At 49.2% G+C, this 14,461-nt stretch overlaps 1 protein-coding gene across 1 annotated transcript in view; it reads right to left on the reverse strand.

The window, feature by feature from the left end:
* Window positions 1-3,325: 3,325 nt before the first annotated feature.
* Window positions 3,326-14,461, reverse strand: part of TTLL10 (tubulin tyrosine ligase like 10) — a 204,386-nt gene continuing 193,250 nt past the window's right edge. Inside the window, exons 15-17 of the mRNA XM_042852868.2 lie at window positions 13,222-13,338; window positions 5,372-5,465; window positions 3,326-4,591 (exon numbers count right to left, since the gene is read on the reverse strand). Coding sequence (XP_042708802.2) covers window positions 4,227-4,591; window positions 5,372-5,465; window positions 13,222-13,338 — 576 coding nt within the window. The 3' untranslated portion in view covers window positions 3,326-4,226. The remainder of the gene's footprint in view (window positions 4,592-5,371; window positions 5,466-13,221; window positions 13,339-14,461) is intronic.

Consider the following 14,461-nt stretch of genomic DNA (forward strand, 5'->3'; position numbering starts at 1 on the left):
TGGACTTGGATCTGAACTTCCCCAAAGTTTGGAGGATCTTAGGACCGGAGCTGGGTTTTGGTCAGGGCTCACTGGCAGTCGGAGCAGTAATCGACTTTGTTAGATGTACCTCATGTCCTGCATCTCATGGACATGAAAGGGTTAACACAAACGGTGGGTGTTGTTGTTTTTTTTTTAACGCACAGGCACGAACGGAACTGAAAGGACAGGAAGCAGCTGTGGAGGCCTGTCTAGTGATGCTCTGAGGTGGTGTCACCAGCCTACAGAGCAGCAAACCGTACGTCTAACTCCTCCCCACTCTCGGAAAGCAGTAACCGGTGCTTGCTGCTGAGTTTCATAACACTTCCTGAATGAGTGATGTATGAGAAATGCTCCGCTGAAGCTGAACTGAGCTTCAAGAGTTGCTGGGTGGGCCGAGGGTGCACACAGTCCCTTTATAATAACGTGATGACAGCGAAACTGAAGAACTCTGCAGCGTGCAGTAGCATCACTGCAGTCTGTGCAATCAGGCCTGCCCTGATTTGCATTAATTAGCCCAGTGGTATTCATCGGGGAAGATCAATCTTTACTCAGCCCTCACCACCAGCAGAACTGAGCTCAAGAATGAGAGTTTGGTTCCAGATCAAGGCTGGGGTGAAGGTTTGGAACTGACAGAGCAGAACTCTCATGAGCTGAAGCCATGTGAGCTAGTTGGTTTTTGCAAGATTTCTGCCATCTTGGGCCAAAATCTCATGGGAAAAGGCTCTTCCAAATCAGAACCAGAAGGCAGGTTGCTTCTGATTTAGGATCCAACCTTGGAGGGGGAGCTCCAAATCCAATAACCCTCAGTCTCTACATTCGAAGGGGCTCGGGGCCCCAGTTTTAGGTGTTTTGCCTACCTCTGTCCCCCAGTGTAACGGATCTGCGGCCATAAGCCATCAGGGATTTTCAAGCAATAAAACCATCAGCCACCAAAGTGACACATTCCTCCGTGATGGAACGCCATTGAGTTCTATGGAAATACACCGGAGAGGAATTTAGCCCAAGATATTTGATTTGGGCTAGGACAGTTATCAGCAGAAAAAAACATCCTGGGTCCAGGGGAAATGAATGTTTGCATTAGCCCTGTCCCTCACTGCAAAGCCCTTGCTAATCAGGGGGGCCATATGAGCCTTTCTTTATGTCCGCCAGCGGGACCGGTACCGTAGACCAGCTGCTGGTGTTTTAACTACAGTGGCTCAGAGCAGGCCCAGGCAAGAACGTGACTGCTGGCACCTCGTCCGCACTAGTGATTTAAGCACCGCTGGAGAGGCAGGCTGGCTCTGGAATAGTCAGGGAAGCTCATTCCGCAACCTCAGATGTGTTTGATGGTTCTAAAGACAGACTGCTGCCTCGGTTCAGCTGGAGCTAGCCGAGCACTGGCTTTCCAGGTCTGTCTTCGCCATGCTCAGAACAGCACGAGCGCTGCCAACAGTGGTTGGTTTGCGTGGGGTGGGGGAAGCCAAGGAAATCCCCTCCCTCTGCGTGGGCACCTTGTGCAGAGACTCTTTGCCGCCAGCGAGGGGAGGAGAACGCAAAGGGTGGGTCCTGTGCCCTCTTCTGACGACACGAGGGGCTTACCCGTGATTTACCGGGGATGTGCGGGGATTGGAGGGAGCCACGCATGGTGGTTGGGAAAGTGCAGGCCCCAGCAGATAGCGTCTGGTCATGGGATCACCTTATGCTCACACAGATCCGGGGGATGTACCCTGGGAGGGGAATTATTGAGTGCTGAGAGCCAGGGAAGGGAAGACTCACAAGCCCTGAATGACATGCTATGGTAGGATGAGACGATCAGGCACAACCTGGGACATTAGGTCTCCTTCGCCCTTCAGCCTCGCACCTCATTTGGAACGATTCCTGCTCTGGCCAGGGCCGTGCGGGGTGGGGTGGGGCAGGTGTTTTTTACACGGTGATAGGAAGGCCTCACATCTGGGCGCCGGGGCCTGGCACACACACAGTCCTTAAGGCTACATTGACACTACCAGCTAGAGCTGTGACCCTACTGCTCGTGTACACGGACTCGCACTACTTCTCATCAAGCTCGTGTGAGTGCGAGTGGCAGGGCAGCCGCCGTAGCACGCAGTAACGGCAGCGGAGGTACTGCTGAGCCATGCTGAGAACATACCCCTAGCTCATAGTGTAGATGTGGCCTAAATCGGATTAGGAACTGCTGCCTTTCCCATGATCCTCTGCAATGAGAGAGGTCACGGGCTGAATATAGGATTGGATTGCACACTCTGCCACTGACTCCCTCTGTGACTCTGGGCCAGTCACTTTGACTCCTGGTGCCTTAGCTTCCCTCTCTATAAAATGGGGGCTTACTGCACGGGAAGCGCGTGTGGGGGAAAAGGGCCTTGTGCGGCTCTGTTCAGGTTGATACGATGCTATTTAAGTACGGTTATTAAATGCGTACAGGCAGGATTTTACAGAAAAGCCCACTCGTGTTTCAGTGCAAACAGGAATGCTGTTCAGGAGTCCTGCCTTCGAGCCGCTGTGGTTCCAAGCACAACGAAGGTGACTCACTTGGGACTAGTTTGTTGCATGGGGCCCTCCCGCTGACCCTTCTGCAGAGCAAAGAGGGGCTTGGAAAAGACCACACCTCTGAGTGGTCAGAGCTGGAGGACCTGTGCCTTGTTCCCTGCCATAGTGTGGTGTCCAGAAAAGAGGGTGGCTCCTTGTAGCTGGGGGAAAGGCAGCAGAACAAAGTGCAGCAGGATGGGGGGGGGGGAGGAATGATTCATCCCAGGTGGAAATGGAATGTACCACTATAGAAAGTATTATGCCATTAACCATCTTTCTGCAGACCATGCAAGAGAGGGCTGGGAAATCTCACTAGCTTAACTGACAGAAAAACATAAAAACAGCCATACTGGGTCAGATCAAAGGTCCATCTAGCCCAGTACCCTGTCTGCCGACAGTGGCCAATGCCAGGTGCCCCAGAGGGAATGAACAGAACAGGGAATCATCAAGTGATCCATCCCCTGTCGCCCAACCCCAGCTTCCGGCAAACAGAGGCTAGGGACACCAGACCTCTATACCAGAGGTTCTCAACCCGCAGCCCGTGGGCCTCTTGCGGCCCAAACAGCACATAGCTGCGGCCCATGTGACAGCCTCAGGGCCATGCAGGTAGTATAAATATTGTGTCGATGTGACCTGACAACACAGAGAGAGCTGCATATGCAGCCCACGACGGTAAATAGGTTGAGAACCACGGCTCTATACGACCATGCTAATAGAATTGTGAATAATAGATCCCTGGAACATGAGTGCCTGGTGCATAAACAAGAACACGTGCGCATATATCTGCAATAATACATGATTAGGAGTGCACATTACATAGATAATTGCACAGGACACACAATGGCATACATGGGTATAACTGAGACTGCTCAGCTGCCATGGAAAGAAACACTCTGGAAGAGGGCATCACACGCTGTGGTTTCAGTCTCATTCCATGGATTTATAGGATGATGCTATTATTTAAAAAACAAAAATCAAAGTGCAATGGTCTTTCTAAATTGACAGCTGTGTGCAGGAGGAGGGGAGTGAACCATATTGATTATGGGGGGAGGGTTACATTGGTGGTCAGTAGTCAGTGTATTGCACAATCATCTCTCTCTTTCTTTTAAAATAACAAAACAGCTTTTAAAAATCAGTGACTGTTTCCAAAAAATGCTTAGATACGTCACAGATATATAGAATGTTTGGGGTTTTTTTTATGTTCCTTATAGGAAAGCATCATATACTCAACACACAGCAATCTCAGTCTAAGACCCGCGATGGGACACCTTTTTCTGATCATCTGGAGGCGGCTCGGCGCCCTGGGATACAGCCGCTGCTTTGCTGTCACTGGTCGATGGTGTTTCCTTGGCTGTGGGGTGGGTCAGGGGTTGGCAGAGCGGCTTGGAGTGGCCTCCCAAGCAAGGCGAGCTACCTGAGACCTTGGACTGGAGGTGCAGAGAGACCATCTGGGAGCTGATGAAGGCCGGGTCTTCTTTAGTGGGTGTGGGAGATTTAATCCCGAAGGTCTGCTGTAACCACACGCCATAAGCGGCCTCTTTTGAAGCAGCAGCTGTGGGAACGATAGTGCTGGCCGTGTCCTTTTCTGAGCCATCGTCTGTGCGGTGCTTTGCCAGGCTACCTTCCGCTGAGAATGTCAGAGGCCTAATAATGTACTGGTTGCACGTACTGCTCACCTGGCCGCTTCAGGCTGTGGGTTTGAAAGGATGGCAGGCGTAGATGCTGTGTATGTCAGTGACCTGCACCTGTGGCATAGTTAAGACAGTTCTCTGGGAAACCTTCTGAGGAGGGGAGATGGTGTTTTCCCCAGAGTCACTTGGTTTCTTTGGAGGCTTCTCTGCTGCTTTGGGAGAATGCCGAGCAAGGTGGCTGGTGCTTTCCGTCAATGACCTTTGGTTCCTAGAGATACCCAGGGCGTTCCTGGTCTTTGAGGATCTTGGTCCAGCTTCAGATGTACCCCCGTTATGGAGCAGCACAAAATGGCTCTGTGTCCGCAAAGGTAAAATCCTCTGGCCTTTCAAGCTCTTGTTGAAAATCTCAAGGGCCAAATCTGTGACAGGAGACATAATCATGACATGGCTAAACACCTCTACGCACACAGCAAACTATACTGCACACTCTCACGTCTGCCATAAACCTCTTGTGCAACTCACAAGTCCCTCTGTGCCTCAGTTCCCCATTGGTAAAATGGGGACAATGGCATTGCCCTACCTTACAGGGCTGCTGTGAGGATAACTACATTAAATACAATGCTAATGGGGGCCATATAAATGCCCAAGTCGGATAGACTGTGCCTGCGTGTTGCTAATCCCTGTGCCTGCAAAAGAATGTGCATGTGAAAGCTGCACTTGCAGGAATGTCTGGGTACAATTTGAAGGGCAGTTTATAAAAACGCAGCCCACACATTTTACATAAAAGTAAGAGAAAACATCTTCAGACACCTTCTGCCCTGAATAAGCAGGTGGCTAAAAACAGCGACAATCCTAAACAGTCTTGGGTAGGATTTTCAAAAGCACCTAAGTGATGTTGGAGCACAAGTCCCACTGAAAGTCAATAGGACTAAGTCCCATAAGTGCTTTTGAGAGTCCCAGCCTCAGTGCACAAAGGGGCCCACGCCAGTTTTGCCAGCAGGTCTGTCCATTGATTGCAATGGGCATTAGACCCATCCAGAGTTTGAGATCCATGAAAACCCTTATGCAAACAGAACCTGACTTGACTCCTATTCTGTATAATGCCCAAAGCCATGTTGTTGTGCCTTTGCTGCAAGTGGGCATGTCTCATGGAGAGCATTGGGGAAACTGAGACATGGACTGCAGGGCTCTTTACTTACCCAGAGTCCCATTGACCACGGTGGGGATGATGTCCTGCAGCACTGCACAGTTGGTGTGCAACGCAGGGTTTGCGTTCATCTCCAGGAGCCAGACCTAAAAAGAGATGAGCATAGACAAGAGCCTGAAAGCTACATTTATTCCCCCCCCAGTTTGCACCGATGCTGATCCATGAACGTGAGAACAGGCGGCGCGAAATCAAGCCAACACATGCCAAAACATAAGCAAGGGGCTAATCACGTCTCCAGTCTGACTGTGACCTGACTAGCGCTGTGCAAAACTTTCATAAGGAGCCCTGCAGTCAGGTGACGTTCGCCAACCTTGTGGTTTCATTAAAAAACAGACACTCGTGAGGTTTGCTGAAATTCGTGAATCTGTTGTTAAGAGGTAGCCATTTGCAGGGCTTAACAACACCAGCTTTATTGAGCCTACTAAGTTAGGAACAACGCTACATATTCTTTTGTGCTCTTTATATTAACTATCTACACATACATGTGTATATCTACCTATGTCTTTTTTATATAGTCCTTCCATAACATCTATCAAGTGAGTTTGGAATGAACCGGTGGCAAAGTTGTACAGGTAGTTAGGGGCGAAGCTTTGACAAGCCTGATTTCAAGTGAGCCTGAGATCAAGATTAAGCACCATGACGGCCTGGTTTCAAATGAACCCAGGGCCTTGATTCCAGGGCTTGAGTTCTGAGCAAGACTAGGGCCAAGTTTTGGTTTCAGCTGGAAACCATGAAACATTGACTTTGCATGTCTGGGTTAAATTCAGCTTGGTTTCCTTTGAATTGTCAGGCTCCTTCAAATCCGAGGGTGCAAGTGAGACACAGCAGTGATGAAACCAGAGCGAACGCTCACACAAATCTGTACAAAACAAAGCAACTGAGTCGTGCACGGTTCCATTAAAACCCCAACAAATTTAAAGCCCAGTGAACTAAACCCCTCTATTCAGCCTCTGTGTCCAGCACAGGTTCTCCAACTCATGCTGAGAACTTGCTAGGAGATTCAGAGCATTCAGCCGTTTGCAGGGAGGCAGAAAAGGAGGTGTACGCACATAATTGTCCTAAGACTGACTAGTGCTCTGAAATGCTGTGGAGAAAGAGCCCATCATTAGAAGCAGCCAGTGTGTCTTCCTCAACAAGCGTTCCTGCCTTCTCCCCTAGAAATAAATCACTTGAATTAGTCATTTTCCCTTCACCTCTCCCCCTCTTTTACTGAGAGGAAAAATAAAACTCTCAATTCTCCATTTGTTTAGAGAAATGAAAAGACACAAAAAGGGGCTTTGAAATGTGGATTGTCTCCTTCAGAAGAGTACAAATGAAAGCAAAGGCAGCTCTCATTGAAATGGAAATGTTTTACCGGTACCACTAGAGGGCACCTAAGCTCCATTGATAGCTTCTGGCAAATATCCTTTCCCCATCTTTGAAAACTTTGCTCAGCGCCTCCAATACAAGATCATAAGCTTTTGTCCTGACAGATGAACCTGGGTTAGTGTCTTGTGTCCCTTTCATGCTTTCAAGTGAAACAGACAAACAGAAATAGCAAAGCTCTCCATGCTACCTCTCTTATATGGCCTCCATCAGTATAGGTCAGTGGTTCTCAACCCACGCCCCGTGGGCTGTTTGTGGCCCAATCAGCACACAGCTGCGGCCCATGTGACATCCTCGGGGCCATCCAGGCAGTATATATATATTGTGTGGATGCGGCCCACATAACACCTAGAGAGCTGCCTCTATGACCCACAATGGAAAATAAGTTGAGAACCACTGGTACCGCTTCTGAGTGTCTCATATGTTTTCAGTGTGTTGATCCTCACAACAACCCTGTGATGTAGGGACGTACTTTTATTCCTGTTTTGCAGATGGACAGAGAGACAAAGTGACTTGCCCAAGGTCAGGCAGGAAACCAAACCTCTACACAGGGGTGGATCCAGGCACCAGTGCAGCAAGCCGGTCACTGTGAGGGCGGCAGGCAGGCGGCTTTCAGCTACGCGCCTGCGGGAGGCCCTCCGGTCCTGTGGCTTCGGTGGCAATTCGGCAGCGGGGACGTCGATGGCACGGTACTGGCGGACATCCCGCAGGCACGCCACCGAATCCGCGTGACCAGCGGACCGCCTGCAGGCACGCCACCGAAAGCCGCCTGCCTGCCATGCTTAGGGCGGCAAAAAACATAGAGCCGCCCCTGCCTCTCCAGATCAGTGAATTAAACCCTGGGTTCCTGTGTCCATAACCACTGGACCATTCCTCCTCTCCTGGCTTTCTAACCTATGAAAGGGAACTGGTAAACTGCAAGTTCCTCAAGGCTGGGCACATGCCTTCTTTCATTCTTTAAATAGCACTGCATACAGTCAGCATTTGACAAATGACCTTTTATTATTAACTACTTAATTTCTTTTTTTTCTATTCTGTTTGGTTCTTATACAGCTCTCATCGTTGTAGCATCTGAGCACCTGTGGCTAGAATCTATCCCATGGTACTTTGCAGCTAATGGCTACCAATGGACCTGATTCTGTGTTCCTTCTGCACCCACCACTCCTACTGCCTTAGGCAGGGCCGGCTCCAGGGTTTTTGCCACCCCAAGCGGCGGAAAAAAAAAAAAAAGTTGCGGTCGGCAGCAGCTCCACCACACCGCTTTCTTCTTCGGCGGCAATTCGGCGGCAGGTCCTTCCCTCCGAGAGGGACAGGGACCCTCCGCCGAATTGCCACCGAAGAGCCTGACATGCCGCCCCTTCCCCTTGCTCAGCTGGTGCCTGGAGCCGGCCCTGGCCTCAGGGGTCTGAGCATTGGGGCTCAGAAGAAATGCAGGTTTGGGTGAGAGTTTGATTCTTTTTCCCAAGAATTTTGACCTCGAGAAGTGACGTCCTATAAACGGGGTGGTCCTTTGTGCGCTGCTTAATTGTAGCAGCTGACCAAGTGGAAAGTAAAGATTTCTTTGGGGTCTCTGAAAATAATAGGGGATAGTGCTGGTGTCTTACGTAGCAGCCCATCTCCCAGGGGACTCTAATATTCAAGACCACATAGAATTTGTTGCTGGGTCTGTAATAATGGCTGCATTCAATACACTTCATCGCAACATATGATATAAATGGGGTTGTTCTCACTCACACCCGGTGTCACAGTCTATTGACTCCAATGGAATTACTCCTGCTTTACCCCAGCGCCAGTGAGATCCAAACCAGGCCTCAGTTCTTTGTCCCATTGCTTTAAGTCCTTTGAGATGCACAGAACTGGAGTGAAAGCGGCATTATCCCCTTTTGTTTTGTTCCAAAGGTGCCTTATCTTAGCTTGTTCACAGAAAAAAACAGGTGGGACCTGAGTGCCTGACCAGAATCCATGAGCTTCTGCGTCTCTCTGAAACTGATTTTCTTTGTGGCTCTGGACAACACATTTAGGGCCAGTTTTTCAAAGGGACTTAGGTACCTAAAGATGTAAATAGGTTCCTAGTGGGGTTTTCAAATGCCCCTAAGCAAATTAGGTGCCTAATTCCCATTTAGGGTCACCAGATGTCCCGTTTTTATAGGGACAGTCCCGGTTTTTGGGGGACTTTTTTCTTATATAGGCATCTGTTACCCCCCACCTCCTGTTCTGTTTTTCACAGTTGCTATCTGGTCACCCTATTCCCATTGAAATCTATGTGAGCTGGCGCTAGGTGCTCTTGAGAATCCCATTAGACTCCTAGCTGCATTTTCAGGGGCCTACATACCCTTGGCCTCTCTGGGACAGATTTTCAAAAAAGCTCAGCTTGCATTTAGCCACCTAAATAAGGGTCAGATGTTCAGACGTACTCGGCCCCCAACAGCCCCCATTGGGGCACCTCCGGTGACATTTTCAAAAGGGCCTAGCACCCACTGTGCTCAACTTGTTTGAAAACCGGAGTATTTATTTTGGTGCCTGGATGGGTGCTGGTGGGGGGTTGTTTGTTTAACTTTCCGACTTCTGTGTCTGTTTCCTTATGTACAAAACAGGAATACTGCAACTTACCTGCCTAGGAAGGGTGTTGTGCAGATTCACTAGTTAATGTTGGTACAGTGCCTTGAAGCTCTAAAGAGCTGTTTAATACTATGAACGATTTAATACTATGAACTGTCTAATACTATGAATGATTTAATACTATGAACTTCAGAAGAAGCAAAATCCCAACACCAAACAAAGGTCATGCTTAAAAATAAAATAATTAAATTACCTTTTTTACTCTCTGGACATAAAAAGGGGAATCTGTGCTTCCACACTGTTTTCCTCCAGTCCTGTTCTCTAGTCTCTGCAGGGCATACCCGTTGGGCGAGGCCATTTACTCTCCCTAGGGCAGTTTAGTTTTCCCGTGGCATGTATAACTCCTGCCATGTTACGTCTTTTAGCCAGTGACTTTGTCAACAAAAGGCAGCCCTTATGAAAGCTACAATGGCTAGTGGTTATTCTGCTGTTCTTGCCCCCCCCCCACCCCCCGAGCTTGTTATGTGTTATCTCTTGTGTTGCCTTTGAAACTAGTTGTGGCGTAAATATGGTTCCATCAATGCATACACTTTGTGTGTGTGTGTGGGGGGGGGATGCATGTGCTTATACACACAAACCGTGATCTGTGTGGGTTACCTTGGAGCGTGCGTTCTTGCCAGGAAAGTAACATTTAAAAGATTTAGCCTTCATAACTAATTAAGAAGATACTGGCTACAGCTGCAACCTCAGATACAAACTCCTTCACCCCTTTCGGGGGCTGGGGGGGGGTGCAGAGATTTGTGCTTCTTTGTGCTTCTTTTGCATGTGAATCCCCAGCTCAGAAGCAGCTTTGCAGGGCTGGTGCGGAGTGTGGTCCCGAGCCCAGAGCTCTGTGGGGCCCACGTTTGTACAGCACCTAGCCGCGATGGGGTCCTGATCCAGAATCACCGCACAGCCGCCAATTAATAATAATACTAAAGAGGCCTGGTCTCAGGTTACAGTGTGGATGGGGCTGAAATCCTGAGCGCACTGGAGTAGTGAGAGGGGCTTTCAGTCTCTGTTGAACTCCCCGCAAGGGAACCAATTAGCGCTGCCAAAGGTCACAAAGTTAGCTGGCAGACTCTCCCCCACACCCAAAGCAGGTTTTATCCTGAGCTCCTGAAATTGGCCTGGAACCATCTGTCTCTCTGTCGCACCACGCCAGGGCCCCAACAATCTCAGGAGCCAGTGGGCAGCAGTGCCATTGAAATGAATGGAATTGCACCTGTTCACAGCATGGGTGACTTTGGCCCTTTATCCCCAACGTGTTTGGCTTTCACAAATTGGCAGGCAAAGCTGGAGTCTGCTCTTCCGTGGCTGGATGGCTGAATCCATTTATTGCTACTAAAAGATCCACATGCCTGTCTCCCTGAGGAGAGCGGCCCTTCTGCCTGGTTGATGCAATCCTTCCTGTCAGCTGCTTCCCTGACTGGAGACCATTTAAATGAACTCACCCTAAGCCCTGGGTCTTGTGCCCTGGGTCTTGGCAAAACTATTTGAGGAGACAGAACAGCTGTGCCAAACAAGCGCTCCCCCCCCCCCATGCCCTCCTCCTTGCAGCTGAGACAAGAGTGGTCGGCGCTGCAGAGGGGTTGTGGGTCCTTTCCACGGGCCTTGTTTGCATGCACGCTGCAACCAATGTGCTGCAGTCCATGCTGTGGGACAGAAATGCCTTTCAAAGACTGCGCCAGGCAAATGCGGGACCCTGGAGCCCTCCTGGGGAGTGATTCAGGGGTGTCTAGACATTTGGAACAAGGAGGAAGGAAGGGCGTGGATGGGAGAAAGCTCAAATTAGCCCTTTCTACCGGTACTTTCCCTCCCGTCAATTCACTCCTTTAACTGTGTGTATATGAGTTTGGTGCTGGACGCACAGCTCTGGGGGAGATCACCCGTACCTATAGCACAGCTCCAGCACAAGCATTGTTGATGCAAGCTTCCCCGGTCCCACCTACGTTCCTCATTCTGGAGGGAGTTCCAGGTGTGAGAGAAGAGCTCCATCCATGTGACCCAGTTAGCCCTCGGTTTCCCGGCTTAGACTGACAACCAAGGGGACATGCCACACTGCCCTAAAGACACCCCCACCCCTCAAGGTTTGTATCATCTAGGCCACTGGAAATCCATCAGATGGCAACGTCTTTCAATCCCTTTCATCCTGGACCGGAGCTGAAGACGTAACGGAACTCAAAAGTGATGCCTGCCACTATAAAGCCCTTCCGCCATCCAGCCTGTCCCTCCACCCTGTTTTACAGCCACGCCCTTCCACGTGGGCCGTTGGGGAATGAGAAACATAAACATCACAGCCGCGCCCCTTTAGAAGGGGAGCCCTGCTCTGGTGCAGAACACAGCACATTCATGCATCTCATTTCCTCTGATGTGAATCAGACTCCACTGAAGTCACTGGTGTACGGTGAAGAGGAGAACCAGGCCCATTGTGTGTTATGGGTGCAGATCCCTACACAACAGGAAGCCCAGCCAGGAACTACACAATCACCCCAGCAACCATGGTATTCATACAGACGTAAACACTGGGTTAAAGGTGCTGGGCCTGAGTCTCCTCTCTCTTCTACCAGTTCTACCCTGAGGTATCTCCACTGACTTCAGTAAAGTTTTTTCTAATTGACAGTGGTGTACGTGAACGGAGAATCAGGTTCACTGTCTCCCTACAGGACAAGAGAACAGGGAAGAGCCTGCGATAAACAAATACAGACATAAATTCCTGCTTTACTCCCTTTACCCACTTTAACAGACTTCCAAACCCGCTCATCACTGCTGGGTCTCCTGTTTCTCAGCACTGAAATCACCCCCCCACACACACACGGTTATAGATCAAACCATTCTAAAGTAACCGATCTGTTTATCTGTCCATATACAAAATACATAGAGAGGTAATAGTCTCCAGGGGCCATGTTTGCACTGAAGCGGAGCTAACGCTTTTAATTAACCACAGAGGGATTGCCAGACTAGAGTGATATTGGATCTCCCTTTCTATTGCAGGTTTACACAGCCAGGGCTTTGCATGCCAACATTGCAAAAAGACAATTGCCACCGAAATTTGAGACGTGCCAGTTTCTATGTCTTTGCCATTAACTCTCTCTTGCCATTGATTTCCTGCACAAAGGACACTATTGTGTGGGCACCGTGCCCTGTGCTGCATACATGACTGCCATTCTGTAGTAGGGTTTGCTGGAATAGGTTTGAGTTAGCGTCTGTGTTAGCAACAGGTCTACAAAAGCAAAGTGAACCAGATGGCTTTCTGTTGTATTCAGGCCAGGTGGTTCTATAGGACTTTGATGCTTTGAGGCAACGTGATGGTTATAGCCAGTCCCTTCCCCATTCTTCTCTTTCTTTCTCTGTTTGTACGTCCCAATTTACCACTTTATTCTGTGATTCTATCAGTTCTCCCCAGCTAAGTCGTGTTGGGATGGATCAGTACGTGGATGGCAAACCTACGAGGAACATCTAGAAAGTTCTGCTGGTGACTGGCTGATCAGTAAACGATCCAATGCCCCAGCATAGCCTTGAAAAGGTCTCTGTGCTGTTGGAGTTTCGATGCTAGATACTCAGCTGGTGTAAATCAGGATCGCTCCTTCGAAGTCAAGGCAGATGCATTGATTGATACAAGCTGAGTATCCGGCCCGCCATCTTTCAGAGGCGATGTAAAATTGAGACCGGGGGCTTCTGGTCACTAAAGATCCTGTGCTATTTTTCGCTATTAAATCCACATTCCTGCCCAAATTCCAATCACAGTTTTAACTGGATAAAGTATTCACTTCCCACCCTAAACTGTTACGGAAGGGTTGCTATACGCTGTTAAACATTTGGCTCCTTCCTCCTCAGAAGTGGCTGCATGCATAAAGGGAACAAGATTTTGCTAAATACCTTAAAGTCTTCGTCAATCAAGAAATCACAGCCAATGAGATCAAAGTAGCCCAGTTTGCATTCCAGCTTGGACTTGACAGCCAGGAAGCACTGCATCATGATTTGCTGCATTCTCTTCTGAAAGACACACAATAACGGCATCGTAGGGTCAGTCCAAACACACAGGAGCACAGCGTCTTAGTCGCGACAGGCCAACCGGCCCAGCAAACTTTCCCCTTCCCTGTCTCTATAGAGACGGTTTCCCAGGTTTGTAAAGTGAGAGGATTTGAGAGCCAAATCACATGTGAAATGGGGCACAAAACCCACATCTCAGGGCAAGATTTTCCCATCTAAGTGTTATTTCCAGAGACACCCACTATCTCCAGAGTGGATTTTCTCATATTAGGCGGGCCATGGAGCCATTCCAGCTGAGATCATAAGACCCACGGACCCTGTTGGCTTGTGAACAACATTTCCTCACAAGCCTTCCCTTCTTCAAGCAGACAGCCACCCCCTGTGCTCCTTCTCCGGTTGGAAGCTTGAGGCCAAATACTGTTTACTGGATAACATAATATGCGACCTTCACCCATCTCTCTGACTTCCTCCTTGGGGACTGCTTTTGAACCCACTACTCCATGGTGCTATCACACTGACTGCACCATGGAACTGAGCCTGGATCCTCACTCAGAACGAGTGTTTACCAACTTCCTAGAAATACTGCTTCATTTACTCTTTTAAAAGGGACAACCAGACTTGGGGGCAAATGTGGCAATTGACGATTCACAGACTCCCTGAGTTTTGTGTTCAAGAAGCCAAAAACGTAGGGCAAAACGGAGCAGCCGCTGCCAGGTTTTGCTTGGTTTTGAGTTGAACTGATTGTGTTTTATGGTTTCTGTCCAATAACCTGAGCCCAGGCTGGTGGAAAGGTTTCAGAACGGCAGTGAAACTTTTGGCAAACTTAGCCCGAGTTGCGTCCTAGCTGGTTCCCTAAGGTTTTGGGTGAAAAACCTAATGTTGTCTTAATGTTTTTAGCATTTAATTTCCTTTGGGTGTCGTTTTAAACAGCTCCACAACAAAGCTTAACAGCCCTTGTCCTTTCTGAGCTCTGCTCCCTTCATTTCCATCCACCGCATATGTTTCAAGCTGCGTGGAACCTTACGGCACCATCCGGGTCACACTGATGAACCGGCTGGCCCCAGAGACTCCATCCCTAACTTCCATCCCTAACTTCCTTCCCCTCTCGACCTGTGCAAGATGGGAG

Source organism: Chrysemys picta, chromosome 21 (assembly GCF_011386835.1).
Source record: "Chrysemys picta bellii isolate R12L10 chromosome 21, ASM1138683v2, whole genome shotgun sequence".
NCBI classification, from domain to species: Eukaryota; Metazoa; Chordata; order Testudines; family Emydidae; genus Chrysemys; species Chrysemys picta.